This window comes from Panthera tigris, chromosome A2 (genome assembly GCF_018350195.1).
Source record: "Panthera tigris isolate Pti1 chromosome A2, P.tigris_Pti1_mat1.1, whole genome shotgun sequence".
NCBI classification, from domain to species: Eukaryota; Metazoa; Chordata; class Mammalia; order Carnivora; family Felidae; genus Panthera; species Panthera tigris.
Window position 1 is genome coordinate 4,520,378 of NC_056661.1, and position 19,335 is coordinate 4,539,712.

The 19,335-nt window shown below is 57.3% G+C and overlaps 1 protein-coding gene across 2 annotated transcripts; it reads left to right on the forward strand.

Moving 5' to 3' along the window:
• The first annotated feature begins 376 nt into the window (after positions 1-376).
• On the forward strand, positions 377-18,832 carry LOC102953554 (long-chain-fatty-acid--CoA ligase ACSBG2-like). Of its 2 annotated transcripts, none has more exons than XM_042977931.1 (14): positions 377-504; positions 937-1,061; positions 1,538-1,761; positions 4,633-4,721; positions 5,265-5,385; positions 10,291-10,371; positions 10,492-10,641; positions 10,761-10,937; positions 12,731-12,912; positions 13,012-13,245; positions 16,479-16,696; positions 16,953-17,092; positions 17,948-18,194; positions 18,533-18,832. In XM_042977931.1, the coding sequence occupies exons 2-14, from the start codon at positions 1,001-1,003 to the stop codon at positions 18,619-18,621; spliced, it is 2,013 nt and encodes a 670-aa protein (XP_042833865.1). In that variant the 5' UTR covers positions 377-504; positions 937-1,000; the 3' UTR covers positions 18,622-18,832. The 2 variants fall into 2 exon arrangements, with proteins under 2 accessions (XP_042833865.1, XP_042833866.1); XM_042977932.1 differs by having other exon boundaries at positions 378-504; positions 13,039-13,245.
• Positions 18,833-19,335: the final 503 nt, after the last annotated feature.

Sequence of the window (19,335 nt, forward strand, 5' to 3'; positions counted from 1 at the left end):
CTCTTTGAAAGAGTCGGCTTCCTTAGCCTCCGTGCTGCCAGTGCCTTCCAGGCTGCCTCCTCTGTCTCACTACTCCCTGTCAGGCTCCTCGTGAACACGTTCACTCAAAGCTGTAACAAAGCCGGGCAGAGACTATAAAGTCCCTCCAGCCGCCAGACTGAAACCCAAGACTTTGCTGCTGCCTCCTCCCTGGGGGCTGTCACCTTGGGAACCACTGGCTGGGGTCGGGGGGTGGGGTGCAGATAGTGAAGGGCCTTCTTGGGTAGACCCCGGTCTCCTAAGACGGGCCTCTGCAAAGCAGCAACAGGCCACGTCGCCATCGAGGATCCAGGCTACGGAATCCACAGTGATGTCACAAAGGCTGGCCACAGGCGGGAACATTCTAGATATCCAGTCTAGAGACGGCTGTCCCCCCTGTGGCTACAGCAGAGGAGGGGGTGACCAAAGCTGATAAAAAGAAGCTGGAGACAGAAGTGGGCACTGCCTTCCTGACGACAGAGAAGGGTAAAAATGTGCTGTGGGTGGAAGGGAGGGGTTGGGAGCTGAGATGTTTCAGCTCCTGCCAGGGATGAACCAGTCTGCATACTGGGTGGGGGATGGGCACAGAAGGCACCAGAAAGCAATATTTTAGTAACACAGCCGGCAAGACCCCATTATGCCAATTCTGCCCTCACCACCCATCGCACTTCATTTCCTTCTACGGCCCCCACTTTTCCTTATACTCCAGCCCTGATGGGCTTCATCACATTACTCTCTTTTCTCAGATTCCTTCTCCCTCTCTTCTTTGTCTGGTCACCCCGTACCCCCCCCCCATTTAGAGTAGCCTTGTCCAATCACCCCCGTGACCAGGTGGGACCCCTGTGCCTCCACACAGCTGGACACTCCCAGCCCTCCAACGGACTGTCACTGGGTTTATATGAACGTATGTCTCTTCAGTCCCAGGAGACCAGATGCCTCCCAGACAGTAAGAAGAAGAGAGGCCGAGGGTACTGTGGACACCATGTCCTCGAACAAGCCGAGTCCAAGGGAAAGAGATCACCGAGCAGAAACTAAAGCCAGAGGTGGGGGACTCCCTGGGCCCCGGGTGTGGCATCCTAGAGAAGGTGGGGCTCCCAGAGAAGCCCCTCGGGGATGGCCAAGGGTGGCTGAGCCAGCGCTGGGATCTTTGAGGTCGTGTGGGGCTGGCTGGGAGCAGGGGAGGGAGGCTGTGAACGAAGGTGGATGCAGTTTGTCGCAGGTGCCCGGTCCTTGGTAAGTGCACGGGAGGGTGGCGGGCCCGTCACTGAGCTGCCTGCTCGCTGGCAGGGGGGCCAGTGCATCTGTCTGTCCGCCCGCCCCTGTGCCCTTTTCTGCGTCTCCCCATTCACCTCTGTCTTCCTCCCTTGGCGGCCGTGTCTTTCTCCCTCCCGCCGCCCTGCCTCTCGCCCCCGACTCTCCCCTGCGTCCTCCGCCCCGCCTGGGCCGCCTTCAGAGCCACAGCCCTGCCCCCTTTCACCTACCTGGGGTCTCCTGGCCCCCGGGCCCCGCCTGCCCACAGGCCCCCGCTACTGGACATCAAGGCGCGACGGCGAGGTGCACCTGCGGCAGGAGGACGCCTTCGCCAGCCAGGCGCCCGTCACCGTGCACGACATGGTCATGAACACGGCCATCAAGTACGCCAACTACATCGCGCTCGGCTCCAAGCACAAGACCGGCTGGCACCTGCTCACCTACATCGAGTACTACGAGGAATGCCGGCGCGCCGCCAAGGCCTTCCTCAAGGTACCACGTGCCCTCCCGCGCCTGCGCGCCGCCCGCCTCTGCGCGCTTGCGCACTGCGGCGCCCGCGCCACTGCGCCTGCGCGCCGCTCCTCCTCTGCGGGGCGGGCGCGAATCCTTTCCCCTGGCTCTGCCCTCGTCTGCGCGTTCTTGCTTAAATCACTTAACCTCCCTCTTCGAGAGGTGTACCTTCAGTGCCTGTGATCTCTTTCGTTAAACAATGACTTAGGCTACACTTGTGGTGAGCACAGCATCACGTGTAGACTTGCGGAATCACGGTGTTGTGCACGTGAAGCTAATGTAACATTAGGTGTCAGCTGTATTTCAATTAACGTTTTTGAAAAATTACTCATTCTCATCATGCCCTCGTTTCCTCATCTGTAACATGGGGTTCTGAATCTGTTTATATATATATTATATAATATATATATATATAATATATATAAACATATATATATTATATATATATATTATATAATATATATAAATAAATATATAATATTAAAAATAGGAAAGTTCTATATGGCCATATCCATTTTATACTTTATTTGTATTGAATTTAGTATAAAACATTGTTATATTAGGATCTTTGTGTGCAAATACATAAAATAAAACATCATAGCACCCCGCACAAAGGTTTGCTACAAGAATTCAGTGAGCGGACACATATCAAAGAGCTCCTGGCTCGCACGAAGCATTACTCAGCATTTATTCTTATGGTTGTTACTGTTAATGTGTCTCTTCTCCAATGTCTCATCTTTTGAGCAAGGTCATCCCTGATCACCCTGGGTCCCCAAACTCACCCCCCCCACACACACACTAATCTCTATCACAGCTCCTTTGAAAATGTTCTGCCCAGCTTTCATGGCCACCTGGTAGTATGATTGTATAATTTATTTGTTTAGCTGGTCAGTTGTGAGGGCAAGGGGCCAGTCTGCCTCATTCATTGCAGGCCCCCAGAATCTAGAACAGAACCAGCCCCTTGGGTATGTCTTCAATGAATGAATGCCCATCTATCAGATTAGGAAAGAGGATAAGAGACCTCAAGGGACTTCTCCAGTCAATGTAATAAACAAGGATGCGTGAAGTAGACAGTGGTCCAGAGAAAACTAAAGCAGGGAAGGGGTAGATGAGCTAGGGGTGGGGGTGGAAATTTTAACATATGGTGGCCAGTGAGAGCCTCTCTGAGAGTGATATTTTCGCAAAGACTTCAACAACTTGGTGGGGGGCAGGGAGCCAAGTGAGTATCTGGGGATAAGCATTGCAGGTAGTGGGAACAAATGTGCAAAGGCCCTGGGGCAGAACAGTGCCATGCATGTTGACTGAATACCAAAGAGGCCCATGTGGCTGAAGCAGAATGAGTGGAAAGGAGAGAGGGAGGTGGTGAGGGCAGCGGGTAACGGGGACAGGTCTTGCTGGGTCTTGTGGGGCTTTTACCAGGAGTGAGGTGGGAGCCATGGAGGGCTGTGAGAGGAGGGATGCGCCCAGAGTTGGCTGCTTACAGGCTGCGTGGAAAAAGAGAGACCCGTGGAGGTTGAGATGAAGGCGGTTTGGAGACCTGTGTGGTACCCGGGGAGGGGATAGGAGGTGGTCAGATTCTGAAGGCAGAGCCAACATCATTTCTTGACGGATTGGGTGTCAGAGAGAATGAAAGGCACTGAGGATAATCAAGATTTCCGGCCAGTGCAAGTTGGAGGGACTGCTACTGACTGAGATTGTGGAGGGCGGGGCCGGCAGAGGGGGTGGGTAACGTCAGCAATTTTGTTTGGGCCGTGTTGGGTGTGTCGTGCCTGCCTGACGAGGACACTAGGAGTGGGCAGTGGTGCCCAAGAGTTTGGAGTGGACGGGAACGACCCACCTGGGGATGGCGTCACCTGGTCCTGCCAGGATGGGTGAATGTGTATCATCTTGAATGTTTAAGTCAATCCAGATGTCAGCACAAGTGATCACGTGGGAATCCAGAGCTTGAGCCATGCAGATGTTCACCCCAATATTGTATCTAATAAAAGTAGAGGGGAGAAAGGATCTTACTTAAGTATCAACCAGTAAAGCGGGGTGGGGAGGCAGTCGCTAAATTATGACATTTCTGTACAATACAATATCATAGAGGTGTTATATCTGATACCATAGAGAAATATTTAAAGGCTGGGGAGGGGCACCTGGGTGGGTCAGTCCGTTAAGCGTCCGACTTCGGCTCAGGTCACGATCTCGAGGTCCGTGAGTTCGAGCCCCGCGTCGGGCTCTGGGCTGACGGCTCAGAGCCTGGAGCCTGTTTCAGATTCTGTGTCTCCCTCTCTCCGACCCTCCCCTGTTCATGCTCTATCTCTCCCTGTCTCAAAAATAAATAAAATGTTTAAAAAAAATAAATAAAGGCTGGGGAAATAGGATGCATGGTTTTATGAACAATGGTGGGTTATGATCATATAGGGATAAGTACTGCCCAGATTTTGTCAAGTATTTATTCATAAAAATGTCAGGGGTGGGCATTTTGTTTGTCTTTTCTCAGTGTTTTTCAATCTCCATCTATCAGCATTTGGGGCTGGATCATTCTTTCGTGGAGGAGGGGTCTGTCCTGTACGTGAGACAATGTTTCTTAGCAACCCCAGTGCCCGCCCACTCCATGTCAGCACCATCCCCTTCCCCAAACATGTCTCCAGACGTTGCCCAATGTCACCTGGAGAACCCCCGCTCCACGTGAATATATATGGTAGCTCGTAATGGGGGGGGGGGGGGATGGGCTATTCTATTAGCAAACAGAAGCACCAATGGTCAACAGAGAAAAGAGAGCCCAAGGTTCTCAGCCTGAGGCTCCTGGGCACGTGGGGGCAAGTGGCCGGTGAGCCCCCTGTGCCTCACAAGGGCCTCCTTTCCCAGCTGGGCCTGCAACGCTTCCACAGCGTGGGGATCATGGGGTTAAACTCCGAGGAGTGGGTCATCGCGAGCATTGGTGCTATCATGGCTGGGTAAGAGGTACCGGGTATCGCCCTGGGGTACACGGAGTCAGGAAGCCATCAGCCCAGCAAAGGCTCTTCCCCCCCTCCTTCCACCCCCACCCCCGCTCTTGAATCCATAGGGGTCTCACGGAAGAGTCCCCAGTTCAGGGAGCAAACTAAGGCTCCTGCTTGGTCTGTGCTCAGTGGGATTTGTCAAGGGCCCAGCCCTGGGCACCAGCCAGCTCGCCCTTCCGACACTCTCTACCTGCCGAACTCAAACACATCCTGTGAAGCCCAGCTCCCATGACCCCTCCTCCAAGAAGCCTCCCCAGGGCTCCCCAGCATTGAGACCTCCCTCTACCTGTCCAGACTGTTGGGGGACCCCTGGAAGGCAGGGTCCAAGCCCAAGCTGTCCCTGAGTCCCACCTTCAAACAAGGCATATTGGGGGTGTCAGGGGATGTCTGCCATACTCTACGCCCCACCCAAGGGACTGTCTCTCCTGTGACACAACCGGCCTCCTGGGAGCCCTCCGATTCACCAGTGGGTCCTCACTCCTTGGGTTCTGCTTCCAGAGGCTTCTCCGTTGGCATCTTGTCCACCAACTCTCCAAAAACCTGCCAGGTCATCGCCGAAAGCTCGGAGATGGACATCTTTGTGGTGGATAATGACAGACAGTTGCAGAAAATCATCCAGGTTAGTGACTCGTGCAAAGGCACGAACTTTGCCTAATAAAGAAAAGGAGCCCAATGAGCGATGGACCCACCATCCATGGTCTCTCATGAGATGGGAACCGCGGATTCCACGGATGGATGGGCCCAGGGCCCCTATGGGGTGCCAGGCGAGTGATGTTCTGACCCGGTGCGGGTTCTGGCACTAACCCCCAACGCACTCCCAACTGGGACTTACACCTTCCTGCTGCGAGCAGGCAGATCCCCTCCTCCCACTTAAAACAAAAATTATTACGGTAAAATGCACACAACGTACAATTTACCCTCTTAACCCTTTTTAGTGTACAATTCTGTGGCATTTAGTACGTTCGTAGTATTGTGGAACCATGACCTCTGTCTGGTTCCAGAACATTCCATCACCTGCAAAGGAAACCCTGTGCCTATTAGTGGGGACTCCTCATTCCCCTGGCCCCAGCCCCTGGCAACCCACTTTCTGTCTCTGTGGACTTGCCTGTTCTGGATGTTTCATCTTATTGGGATGGTACAACACGTCCTATTTGGGGGGAACCCTGAATTTCCCTGGGTCCGGGGCTGATCCGAGTGAGGTGGTTCTGGGCGTGGGCGCGATGGTTCAAAGCAACTCCCTGTGACATGGGGACGCTAAGAGGACCATGACAAGCAGACAGAGGTAAGTAGGCAAAGACCACCACCATGAAACACCCACTAGGATGACTCAAAAAAATTTTTTAAATTTTTAATGTTTATTTATATTTGAAAGAGAGAGAGTGAGGGAGGGGCAGAGAGAGAGGGAGACACAGAATCGGAAGCGGGCTCCAGGCTCTATGCTGTCAGCACAGAGCCCGACGTGGGGCTCGAACTCACGAACCGCGAGGTCATGACCTGAGCCGAAGTCGGACGCTCAACCGACCGAGCCACCCAGGCGCCCCAGGATGACTCCGATTTTAAAACGGGTAATACCGAGCGCTGATGAGGACCTTCACTGTAAGATGGTACCTGCCACCCTGGGAAGAGGTTTGACAGTTTCATGTTAGATAAACACCTACTATGTGGTGCAGCCCGTTCACCCCCGGATATGCACCCAAGAGCAATGAGAACGGGTGTCTCCACTGCGTGTCAGTGTCCGTGGCTGTTCTGTGCGCGATCGCCAGGAACTGGAAACAGCCCACGGACCAGGACGCAGCTGTTTTTCTATGATTCGGACGAACAACAGCGACGGCTGGTCTCCTGACGTGTGAAATCACATGGCTGCCTCTCGAACGTGCTGAATGGAGGAAGCCGGAGGGAAGGCTATAGACTCCGTGTGATTTGCGTACATAGGAAGCCCCAGAAAGAGCAAAGCTACGGGACAGAAATCTCGATCCGTGGTTGCCAGATGCAAAGGAGGAAAATTGACCAACACGGGGCCCGGGGACACTGTAGGGGGTGACGTAAACATTCTACAGCTTGATGAAGGCGGTGGTCACACCGCTCTAAGTTGGTCAACGCGTACGAAACCGTGCGCCTAAAGAGGCGACTTTTACTGCACGGAAATTATTCCTCAATAAATTCCATCCTCTCTTGGTCTTGGTGAGAACGTAAAATGGCGTAGCCACTGTAGGACACAACACGACGTTTCCTCAAAGCTTCAGAGTTACCGGCAATCTCACTGCTGGCTACATACCCAAAAGAAGTGAAGGAAAGATCTCGAAGATTGTTTTTTTTAAGCTTATTTATTCATCTTGTGTGTGTGAGAGAGAGAGAGAGAGCAGGGGAGGGGCGGAGAGAGAGGGAGAGAGAGAATCCCAGGCTGTCTGCACGGAGCCTGACACAGGGCTCGATCCCACAAGCTGTGAGTGAGATCATGACCTGAGCCGACATCAAGAGTCAGACGCTTAACCAACTGAGCCACCCAGGCCCCCCCCCCCGAAGATATTATTTGTTCGCTCAAGTGCACAGCAGTAGTATTCACAGAAGTCAAAATGTAGAAATAACCCAGTGTCCGCTGATGGATGAATGGACAAACACAATGTGGTCCATCCAAACAATGGAATATTATCCAGCCTTAGGAAGGAAGGAAGGGCATTCCTTTTTTAAAAACGTTTATTTATTTTTTAAATGTTTACTTTTGAGAGAGAGAGAGAGAGAGAGACAGAGGGAGGGTGGGGGAGGGCAGAGAGACAGGGAGACACAGAATCCGAAGCAGGCTCCAGGCTCGGAGCTGTTAGCACAGAACCCGACGCGGGGCTCAAACCCACGAACCCGTGAGATCATGACCCGAGGCGAAGTTGGACGCTTAGCTGTCTGAGCCACTCAGGTGCCCCAGGAAGGGACATTTCTACACCTGCTACAATACAGATGGACCTTGAAGATACTGTGCTCAGTGACAGAAGCCGGACACAGAAGGACACGTCCTGCACGACCCCACTCGCAGGAGGTCCCCGGAGGAGTCCCGTCCACAGAGACAGAGAGTAGATGGTGGGAGCCAGGGCTGGGGCAAGGGGGTGAGGAGTCCATGCTTCATGGGGACAGAGTCTCAGTTTGGGGGAGATGAGAAAGTTTTGGGGTTCTGTTTCACATGAATGCAGATATAATTAACACCACCAACTATATGCTTAAAAGTAGTTAAGGTGTTAAACTTTGTTGTGTATTATTTTTACCACGATTCTAATTTTCTATGTCTATTAAATAAGTAAATAAACCCAAGACAGGGTCTGTGCAGGTGACAAGGTATGTGCAGCCTGGGTCATTAGCCACCTGGAAGGTGAGCCCCTGCGAAGGTGGGGTCGCAAACTCAGATGCTAAGGGGCCAGTGCAAGATGTAAATAGTGAAACTTACACTGCTCGGCTGTCCTCACTGACCTCTGCTCTTTGCCATTCGTCTTGTTTGAACCTCAGTTAGAGGGCCACGTCTGGGACAGCAGATGGCTGCTCTGGGTCCTGTACTTTCCCCCCAGGTGATACCTATTTGCTGACATGTCCCACGTTTTCATCTCCAGCTTTCCCAATGGTTGCACTGGGACGCCTAAGAAGCATCTCAGACGCAGCCTATCCAGACCTAACCTCCCGATCTTCCCGCCCACAACCTGCACCTTCCCTCCGAGTTTCCTGTCTCAGGTGGCGGGTACTTCCTCCCTCCAGATTCCCGGGTCCCCTCTCTCAGGAAATCCTGTTGGCTCTGGGGGATCAGCAGAATGATGGCCGAAGACGTCCACGTCCTAATTCCCGGAGCCTGTGATCCGGGCGCCTCCCGTGGCTAAAAGGCATTTTGCTCTTAGGATTAAGAGTAAGGCCCTTCAGATGGGAGATGATCCTGGATTATCCGGGTGGGTCTCCTATAATCACACGAGCCCCTCAAAGCACAGAACTTTCTCCAGCTGGAGACGGGAGACGTGAGGCAGAAGGGACGGCAGAGAGATTCAAAGCAGGAGAGGAACGCACCCCACCCTGTTTCTGGCTTTGAAAATGGAGGAAGGGACCACGAGCTAGGGGATATGGCGCTATCTAGAAGCCGAGAATGGCCTTCAGCTGACAGCCAGGAGGGAGACAGGCAGACCTCGGTCCTACATCTGCAAGGATCTGAATTCTGCCAACAACTCAAATGAGCCAGGGTCCCAATGAACAATCCTCCGTGGAGCCTCCAGAAAGGGACCCAGCACCCACACCTGGATTTGGGGATTATGAGACTCTAAGCAGAGACCTGACCAAATCACGCAATATGTGGTACCTTAGTGGCCCCTATCAGCCGTAGGAAATTAGTGCAGTCTGCCTTCAGAATGTGCCCAGGACCCCCCAACATCAAAATCAAAACACAACCACCACAACTAAAGTCCCAATTCAAAAACCGGGCCAAGGACTTAAGTACCTCTCTCTAGAGAAGAAACGAAGAGGCCGATGAGCCGGTGAAAAGATGCCCAACACTTAACGTCATCGGGGAAAAACGCAGAGTGAAGCCACGAAACACCCCTTTGCGCCCACGAAGCCAGTTATTATCAGAAAAGCAGAGGGGCGTCTGGGTGGCTCAGTCGGTTGAGCGTCCGACTTCGGCTCAGGTCATGATCTCGCGGTTCGTGGGTTCGAGCCCCGCGTCGGGCTCTGTGCTGACAGCTCGGAGCCTGGAGCCCGCTTTGGGATCTGTGTCTCCCTCTCTCTCTGCCCCTCCCCTGCTTTCTCTCTCTCTCTCTCTCAAAAAAAATAAATTAATTTAAAAAAGAAATTAAAAAAAGAAAAGCGGGTGACAAATGTCAGGATGTGGAACAAGCTGGAAAACTCTGGCGGCTCCTTACAAAGCCAAACGTAGAATGATCCCGTGACCCAGCGATCCTGCTCCCAGGTGTCCCCCCAAGAGAATGGGGCACAAGTGTGCACACAAAAACCCGTGCACAGACGTCCACAGCAGCCAAAGCATGGGGATGGCCCAGCTGCCCACCACCCCGTGAACGGACAAGCAAACTGCGACCCATCCACACACCGGAGCGGTCGTTCAGCCGCAGGAGGAGTGAGGCGCTTGCACGTGGATGGATCTCGAAAACGTGACGCTCGGGGAAAGCGGCACATAGCGTGGGATTCCACGTGTCCGAAACCTCTGGAACCGGCACGTCCGAGGAGGCAGAGCGGATCCGTGGTTTCCAAGGGCTGGAGGACGGAGGAAGGGAGTCACCGCTGATGGGCCCCGGCTTCCCTTTCGGGGAGATGGAATGTTCTGGAACCGGACAGAGGGTGACGGTCGCATGACGTGAATTTAGCGGTGCTAAGCGCCGCTGCATCGCCCGCTCTGACATGGTTACAATGGCAAATTCATGTGCCTTTTGACACAATAAAAGGGAAGGCGGGGAGCGCCCTGGCCGCCCGTGGTAGGAAGCGCTGGGGCTCGGGGCTGAGCTGTCGCCGGCTCTCAAGCCCTGCGCCTGCTGAGCCCCGCGGTATCCGGCAGATCCAGGGCTACTTGAAGCACCTCAAGGCCATCGTCCAGTACAAGGAGGAGATCCGGACCCGGCTGCAGAACCTGTATTCTGTAGGTCCTCACCGGGAGCCGGGGGTGGGGGTGGGGGGGGGGAGGCTCGGCCCCGGGGGTGGAGGTCACAGGCCCCACCCACCACCACCCCCGTGAGCCCACGCGGCACCCTCTCCGCAGTGGAGGGGCTTCCTGGACCTGGCAGACGGCGTCTCGGAAGACACGCTAAACCAGGTCATCGACTCCCAGAAGCCCAACCAGTGCTGCGCCCTGCTCTACAGCGTGTCGGTCGCCGGCCCCCCAAAGCCCGTGATGCTCAGCCACGACAACGTGAGCGTCCCGCCCGGAGCCGGCAGGCTGGGGCTCCCGGCCTCGCGTGGTGGACGAGCGCGTGCTCCCGGGGGTCGCGGGCAGAATGGCCCACGGGAGACAGCTAAGGTGCCTTGCAGATCACGTGGACCACGGAGACCGCTGCCCAGACCCTGTCTTATAAGTGCCCCCCGGAGGAACAGGAGGTCCTGGTGAGCTACCTCCCGCTCAGCTACCTGACGGCCCAGCTCTTCGACGTGTGGGTCTCCATCTCTGTCGCCGGAGCCCTCTACTTTGCCCAGCCGGATGCTCTGAGGGTGAGGCAGAGCTCCTGGGTCCCCTGCCGCGGTGGGTGCAGGGGTGGTGGGGGAGGCCGGCCGGGCTGGGGGGGGTGGTCACCCTGAGCAGGGGAGGGGCTCACCCCAGCACTGGGATCCCCACCCGGTGCCCCGCCGGTGGCTGTGCGACCTTGGTCCTTCGCCTCCCTGCGCCTCAGTTTCCCCAACTGTAAAGCAAAGGGGGTGAGCGGACAGGAGCTAGTGTTGTGCAGGATGGGAGCGTGTATCTGGCTCCTCTCGCAGCGAGAAAATTCCCAGTGCAGGAAGCTTAACTGAGCCATTAAAAGCATATTAGTGGAAACAACCCAAGGGCCCATCAACAGATAGATGGATAAAGAAATGAGTTCCGTCCGTACAATAGAATGTGATCCAGCCTTAGGAAGGGAGGACTTCCTGCCGCCCGTCACCGCGTGGACAGACCCGGAGGACACCGTGCACGGTGACAGGAGCCGGACACAGAAGGACACGTCCCGCGTGACCACACTCACAGGGGGTCCCCAGAGGAGTCCCGTCCACAGAGAAAGAGAGTGGATGGTGGGAGCCAGGGGTGGGGAGTCCGTGCTTCATGGGGACAGAGTCTCAGTCTGGGGAGATGGAAAGTTCTGGAGGCAGAGGGCGGGGGCGGCTGCACGACAGCGAGTGCCGTTGATGCCCCTGAGCTGTGCGCTTAGAGGTGGTGAAAATGGTGTTTGGCGAATTTTACTTCCAGTTGAAAAAAAAAAAAAGCACACGAGGTCACTGACATACATCACGAAACATCAGTCACTCTCCGAATGTAGAAAAACACAAAATTCCCATCAAGACAGGAATTAGGGGGGAACGAACACTGACATCGTTGCCCGGATCCTTAGGACTCCCTCAGCCAAGGGGCTCGAAGGCTTTTCCTGCGAAGGGCCAGGCAGTAAGTGATCTAGGCTTCCCTACATCGTGTACGTTCCCAGGGAGAGACCACGTACCTGCAGGTTCCCCGCGGCCCAAACCGGAAAACTTTACGGACGACCAAAGTTTCGGTTTCGTGCTTTCACGCGTCACAAAACAGTTTCCCTCCCGGAACTCCTGAGAGGCCTTTTCATAACGTCCAAGCCATCTCGGCTCTGGGGCTGGCCTCTGCCATCCCTGTCCTGGCCGGTAGAAAGGCTGGCTCGGGCGGGCGCGGTGGGATTTGCCTCGCTTGGTACAGATTTCACTCGCCAGCGTTCAGGGTCAATGTTTCGGTGGTGGTCTCGCTGTGGGGACCTTTCCCGGCACCTGGAAGGAGGTCTGGAAAGAGTGACAAGGGCGGAGTTTGTCCGTCCCCGTGCCCTACTTTCTCCTGTTCTCTCCTTCCGACCCCCATCCCTCCCTCTGTATCTCGTCTCGTCTCTCCCTCCCTCCATCTCTGGGGGTCTCTGTATCCGCACCTTCCCTTCCCGGCTCTTCTCCACGCACCCCTTCACCCCGACTCAGGGGTTCTGGGAGAGGGTGGACAGGACCACAGAGACAGCCAAGGGCGCGTTGAGCCACCTGGGGAAGGACACGGATCCTGCGTGTCCCGCTGATGGGGGCAGTTGGGAGCAGATGGTCCCCGCCATCCCCGCCGGAGCTCTGGCCGCGGCTGTTAACTGCCCCCCTGCCCCACTCACCACACGGCTCCCGGCCGGGGCGGCGGGAAGGACTTCCAGCACCTGGCCCTGCCGCGGGGCGGGGGGGGGGCGGCCGAGGGCCCAGGGTGCCCGTGGCGGGGGGGGGGAGGGGGGGGCTTGGCGGGGTGCCCACTGTGCCGTGTGGTGCAGGGCTCCCTGATAGACACGCTGCAGGAGGTCAAGCCCACCATGTTCTACGGCGTCCCGTGGGTCTGGGACAGATTGCTGGACAGCCTGAAGACCAGCCAGCTGGCCTCCACCCCGTTCCGGAGGAGGCTCGACAAGTGGGCCATGTGTCTGGGGCTCAGGACCAACAAAAGGCGGATGTTGGGGTGAGGCTGGGTCTCAGGGCCGCCCGGGGTGGTGGGGGGGGGTGGGGGGGGCGCGTCGGGGCCGGGGGCGGAGTCCGGAGGCTGCGTCTGCTCCTCAAGGCAGACCCGCACCCCCGTGTGCTTCAGCCTGGCCAAGAGGCTGACCTTCAACCAAGCACGGAGGTTCCTGGGCCTGCAGCGTTGTCGCCAGTACTTCAACCTGGGCACGGGGCTCTCCGGAGCCACCACGGAGTACTTCCTCAGCCTCAACATGCCCATCTGTGAGCTCTACGGCCTGTCGGAGAGCACGGGCGTCCACACGCTGTCCAGGCAGGAGGGCTTCCGGCTGCTGAGGTGGGTGTGGGTGTGGGCGGGGGGACGGGCGGGGCTGGCCTTGAACCCCCCCTCCCCCCCCCCCCCCCCCCCCCGCTCGCTCCCGGACCAGGTGGGTGCCCGCTATCACCCGGCCCTGTCCCCCCCCCCCAACCCCACCCCCACCCCCCCCCACCCCACCCCACCCCCCCACCCCCCCCCCGGCACCTTGGGAGAGAACACATTCACTGCTGTTGTAAAGGCTGCAACAAACGTTATTTCCTGGTCCCCGGGGGTGGGGGTGGGGGTGGGGGCGGCGGCTGGGAATTTAGGGGCGCTGCTTTGTAGCTGTGTGGTTCTGGGTCCCTGACGAGGTCGAGCTGCTGGCCCCAGTTCCTCAGTTGGGGGTCCTCCTACCACGGCATCCGCCCCCCTCATACGAGAGACCCCCGAGAGAGCAAGGTGGACACCACCCTCTCCTTCGGGACAGCAAATAAATAAATGTACGGGACACCCGGGGACGTTTGAAATTTCAGATAAACAACACCTTTCGGATTATTTTAAAGTATCGGTATAGCCCCCTACGATATCTAGGACGTCCTTGTACTAACCCCAAATCTTGTAATCGAGAGCGCCTAATCCTAACCACTAGACCACCAGGGAGCGACTGAACTTGTAATTGAAATAGACATCTTACGGGGTTCCTCCCATTTGATCTGGCAACCCTATCACGGCCTCACCTCAGAAGTGGCCCTTCGTTATTTCTGCCGCTTCTGACGGGTCTTGCAGATCAGCCCCATCCAGGGTGGGAGGGTGTGGATTCTGGGTGGGCAAAGGGATCTTTGGGAGCCACCCAGGAGGCCGGCTACTGCAGCCTCCGATCTAGTTGGGGGTCCCCCGCATGCTTCCCGGAGGATTCGTGCCGAGTTGAAAGAAGAACGGGACAGAACAGGCGACCGGGGCGAGAGTCACGGCCCTTCTGGTGCGCCGGCTTTCTCTCCTGTCCTGGATCTTCCTCACCTGGGGCTCACCTCTCCAACGGGGACCGTTTTCAAAGATAAAACCAGACGCTACTTAAAGCGACAGGGGCAGGTTTTACGCAGTACGACCGCGGCCGCGAGGAGGGTCCAGTACGATCGGACCTCCATTTCCATTTGGGCCGAGGGGACCGGACATCTTAGAGTCTGTGGGGTAGGGGAGGCTGGTGGGGGCTTGAGTGGTCTGGGAAATGGCAGTCGCGCACACACAAAAAGCAAGAAGGGAGGGGGTTCAGTAACTCATCTGGGGTCCGCAGACCGGCGCCGCTCTAGAGAGAAATAAACTCCTCGCGCGTTTCTGGAAGGAGGCGATGGTGTAGGTCAGTGCCTGCCGCCCCTCCGCGGTGGGGCCCGTTACCTCCCACAAGAGCTGGAGGAGAGAGCCAGAGTTTATCTCCCGAATGTTTGCATTTCAAAGGGAGGAGACCGTTCTGGGGAGTAGATTTGCATCTCAAAGGGCGGAGAAAGGACTTATTCGCAAGCTTTTTAAAGGAGCTAGTCTACAGGGGGGAGGTTTAAGCGGCCATCTGGGAAATTCTCCTGGCAGCTCGGGGTTTTCTCGGGCAGGAATGCGGGGGGCAGGGGGATGGAGTCATCCTGGGGATGGGGCCCGCGCTTTCAGAAACGCGAATGTGTTCTCAGGTCTTCCCGTGTGGGAGTGGATGCAATCGTTCGAGCACAGAGCCTGCGGCTCTTAGACGGCAAGGCTAGGACCCAGCGAGAAGAGGGCTCAGAGGAGCCCGACCAGAGTTTGGTCAAGGAGAGACTCACCACCCTTGGTGCACCTTGGCTTTGGGGGAGGTGGGATCAACTTTCAGCAGAGACAGGACACAGAGCCAGTCACGAAGCACTTACTCACCTCGACCCCCAAACCCAGAGAGGCAGGGCAGAAAGGGGGTCAGGCAGGGAGGCTGAAGGAAGGGGAGGTTACTCGGCCGCTGGGAGGTGGTTTTGGGAGTTTCTGGTCCGGGCCCCAGCGATGCTTCCTAGGTAGCTGCTAGGCCTGTGTCACACCCCTAGGGTTACAGCGGGGACACCAGGCGTCACAGAATCCCTCCCACGCGGGGTGTGGGGCTTGCAGTCTAGGCAGCCAGAGACAGCCCTTGATTCTTCCAGATCATTCCACACAAGCCGTAAAGCGGCCCGCGGTAAGTGGTGTTCGCAGACGTGAAGTCACAACAGGGGCCGCTCACTGAAGGCTCTCAGCTTCCATTCATTCCTTTTGGGCAGTTTGCGCATCCAGGGAGGGTCTGAACCTGAACTCGGAGCTCGCGCTGCCCTGGGGCCTGGGCGTCGGCCCTCATGGGGTGTGTCTTAGCTCGGGGCTGGCGTAACGGAGCGCCCCAGACCGGAGGGGGTGGGGGGCTTAAACCACAGAGATTTACTGTCAGTTCTGGAGGCTGCAAGCCCAGGATCAAGGTGCCGTGGATTCGGTTCTGGGGGAGGGCCTCTCTCTGGCTTGGGGACGGCCGTCTCCTCTCGGTGTCTTTGCGCGGTGGGAGAGGCCTAGCAAGCTCACTCTGGTGTCTCTTCGTGAAGGACATCAGACTCATCACGAAGGCCCCACCCTCAGCGCCTCATCTAAACCTAATCGCCTCCAAATACCACCCCGTTGGGGGTTAGGAATTTGAGGGTGATTCAGTCCGGGCAGGGTGCATCCTGGGTGTCGGCTGGGCCAGCTTGGAGGCCCTGCCCTGAGTCTCCAGACAGCCTGGGGGAAGCAGGGCAAGGACGGGGGTCTAGGTGCCAGGACAGCAACCCTCGAACTTTGAGAGGTGAAGCAAAAGCATCTTCCCCCGGCCCCCATTTCCAAGGAGATAAGCAGGTGGTAAGCTGCCTCATTCTCGCCTGGATCATGGCTTCCTCTCCCTCCCAGCAACCAATTCCACCCAGATGGTGTCTTGAGTTTACCTGTCCCTTGCCTGGTCCCCCGTACTTACCTGTGGGTTCCCCAGGGGCCGGGGGCCGGGTGTCGTGCGTCCACGTGCCCTGCAAGCTTGGCTCTGAGTCAGGGTGGGCCAAGCCTTCCCTCCCTGGGGGACCGCACCCTGTTTCCCTTCTCCATCTGTCCCCTACTTTGGATCTATGGGACTCTAGCAGCCAGGCAGGCAGAAGAGGCCTGGGATCTGACACCTGTGTGCCTGGGGGCAGAGGGGCAGCGAGCAGGGGGCACCCCTAAGCCAGTGGGGATCTGTATCTGGTGTCTATAATCACCCCCTCCCTGCCCACTGTCCCCAGCTGTGGGAAGTCCCTCCCCAGCACCCGCACCAAGACCCAGAAAGAGGATGACGATGGCATTGGGGACATCCACATTTGGGGCCGGAACATCTTCATGGGGTACCTCGACGATGAGGAGAAAACCCAGGAGAAGATTGATCTCCATGGCTGGCTGCGCACGGGGGACCTGGGCTTTTTGGACGATGATGAATTCCTCTACGTCACGGGCAACGAAAGGGGTGAGCAAGACCAGGCTGCAGGGTGCTCTCTGCCTCTGACCAGGCCCCACGGGGCTGCTGCGGACGGTGGTGCAGGTTGCACACAGCACGATGATGAGGGACGACTGAAGTCCAGCTTGGAGGAAGGGGCACCCTTTGTATGCTGTCTATCTCTATCTCCGTTGTTTCTGAGCATCCAGGGGTGGCTCTGGGCTCCAGGACAGCTGACTTGATGTAGCTTTTCAGGACCACAACCCTCCTCTCTCTCTGCCTGCAGATCTCATCACCCTCAGTTCAGGTGAGAAGATCAACCCGAACCCCATCGAGGAGCGGGTGAAGAGGCACATTCCCATTGTCCGCTACGTCGTGCTGGTGGGCCAGGACGCCCCATACCTCTGTGCGCTGCTCACGCTCAAGGTACCTCCGCTGGTTTTGAGCCTCGTGGCAAGTCTGGGGTGTTGGCTGGATCCTGGTTTCAAGATGGGGAGACTGGGGCGCCTGGCGGGGGGGGGGGTTCAGTCGGTGAAGCGTCTGACTCTTGGTTTCCGCTCAGGTCATGATCTCGCGGTTTGTGAGTTCAAGCTCTGCATCAGGCTCTGTGCTGACAGTGCGGAGCCTGCTTGGGATTCTCTCCCTCTCCCTCTCTCTCTCTCTGCCCCTCCCCTACCCATGAGTGTGCACCCTCTCTCAAAATAAACTTAAAAAAAGAGGGGGGGGAGGGCACCTGCCTGGCTCCGTCGGTTGAGTGTCTGACTTCGGCTCAGGTCACGATCTCACGGTTTGTGGGTCCAAGCCCCGCCTCGGGCTCTGTGCTGACAGCTCGGAGCCTGGAGCCTGTTTCAGATTCTGTGTCTCCTCTCTCTCTGCCCCTCACCCACTCACACTCTGTCTCTGTCTCTCTCAAAAATAAACAAACATAAAAAAAAAAAAAAAGATGGGGAGACCGAGGCTGGGAGAGGAGAGGCAGTGGGTTGGTTGCTCAGTGCCAGCTCCCCATGTCGTGGGCCTGGGGCATTGGCTGTGCCTGTAGGGGAGAAGCTCCTGGCCTGTTTCCAGAAAAATGGCAGAGGGACTTGAGCCCAGCCCACCCAGCCCCCAGGAAGCGGGGAAGTGCTGGGCAGGTGTCCCAGGCTGAGCCCGCTTCCTCATTTGTACAATGGGGGCGGGGACCTGGCCCTCCCAGGGTCGGGACCATGAGCGCGAGCCCCGGCACGGGGAGCCAGGCTCGGGGGCCGTGTGAGAGCCACCTGACCCGCCTTCCCCGAACGACAGTGCCAGATCAACACGGACACGGGGGAGCCTCGGAACGCGCTGACCAGCGAGGCGGTCGCTTTCTGCCGGCAGCTCAAGAGCCAGTCCACCAGGCTGTCGGACATCGTTTGTGACAGAGACCCGGTGGTCACAGAGTTCATCAGTCAGGGGATCGATGCTGCCAATGCAGAGGTCACCTCCAACAGCGCCAAGATCGTCAAGTGGACCATCCTTGAGACGGACTTCTCCATGGCCGGAGGGCAGCTGGGTGAGTGGGCACGGGCCGGGGAAGGGGTCCGGGTGCGGTCGCTCACAGCCAAGGCACTGGGGTGCTCATTAAAGTGCCACCATCTCCCGGGCTGGGATCCCTGGCACCTGCATTTTTAACCAGCACCTCTGAGGAATCTGGCAGGCGGTTGCCCGCGGTGGTCCCCAGGCAGGGTGGGCACAGGGCATTCGGAGACAGGCCTCTCGGACCCCTCTTCCCCGGGCCCCTCGATCCAGTCACCCCTCTGTGTCCTTAGGACAGATCTGGCTCACCGACACCTCATCCTGCAGGGGGTGGGGGGGGGTGGAGGCCCCACCTTGGACGTGATTCTGTTTCAGGGGCAACCGCCAAACTGAAGAGGGCCAACGTGGGCAAGATGTACCAGCCTGAGATTGAAAGGTTTTACTCGGAGAAGAATGAATACTAGCAGTGGGGGGGGGTGGGGTGGGGGGGGGCTTCCTGCTGCCTCAGGAGACCGCCTGCCGTGGGCCTCCTCCGTCCCCCATTGGATGATCACAGAGCCACCTTCCGGTGGGAGGGAAGCCCCCAGCGATGCCCGCTACCCCTCCCCGGTTTTCGCTAAGCCACCCCTCTGGGGCAGTGTTTCAGATTCAAAGGTAAAAGGACGATGAAAGTGGTTTCGTCAAAGCAGTGGTGTTTACCCGGGGTGGTCCTGCACCCCCAGAACATGTGTGGCGACGTCTAGGGGACATTTTGGGTTTGTCCCAACTAGGCAGGCAGGTGCTAGGGGCGCTCGGTGGGGGGAGGCCAGTCAGGGCTGTTGCCCCACAGCCCACAGTGCACAGGGGAGCCCCCCACACCAGGAAAAACTGCCTGGCCACAAAAGGTCCGTTGTGCCTAGGTAGGTGAGGGGCTGCGAACGGAAGGCTCTGGAAAAGTCAAAAACAGGGCTGATAAAGCTGCTAGGTTTCTTTCTCCACTCTGAGAATCTGCACGGTCTACCTGAGAAGCCGATCCCGCTGCACCGCCCGGTAAACATCTCGAGAGCTGGTGCAGGAACATCCCAGCCCCCAGCCCCCCACCGCTGTCTGCAGTCACCTAGTCACCTGGAGAGAAGGGCCGAGGCCTCGCCGGGAACCCACCAAACGCCAGGGCAACACGCGCTCGACAGTTACCGTTG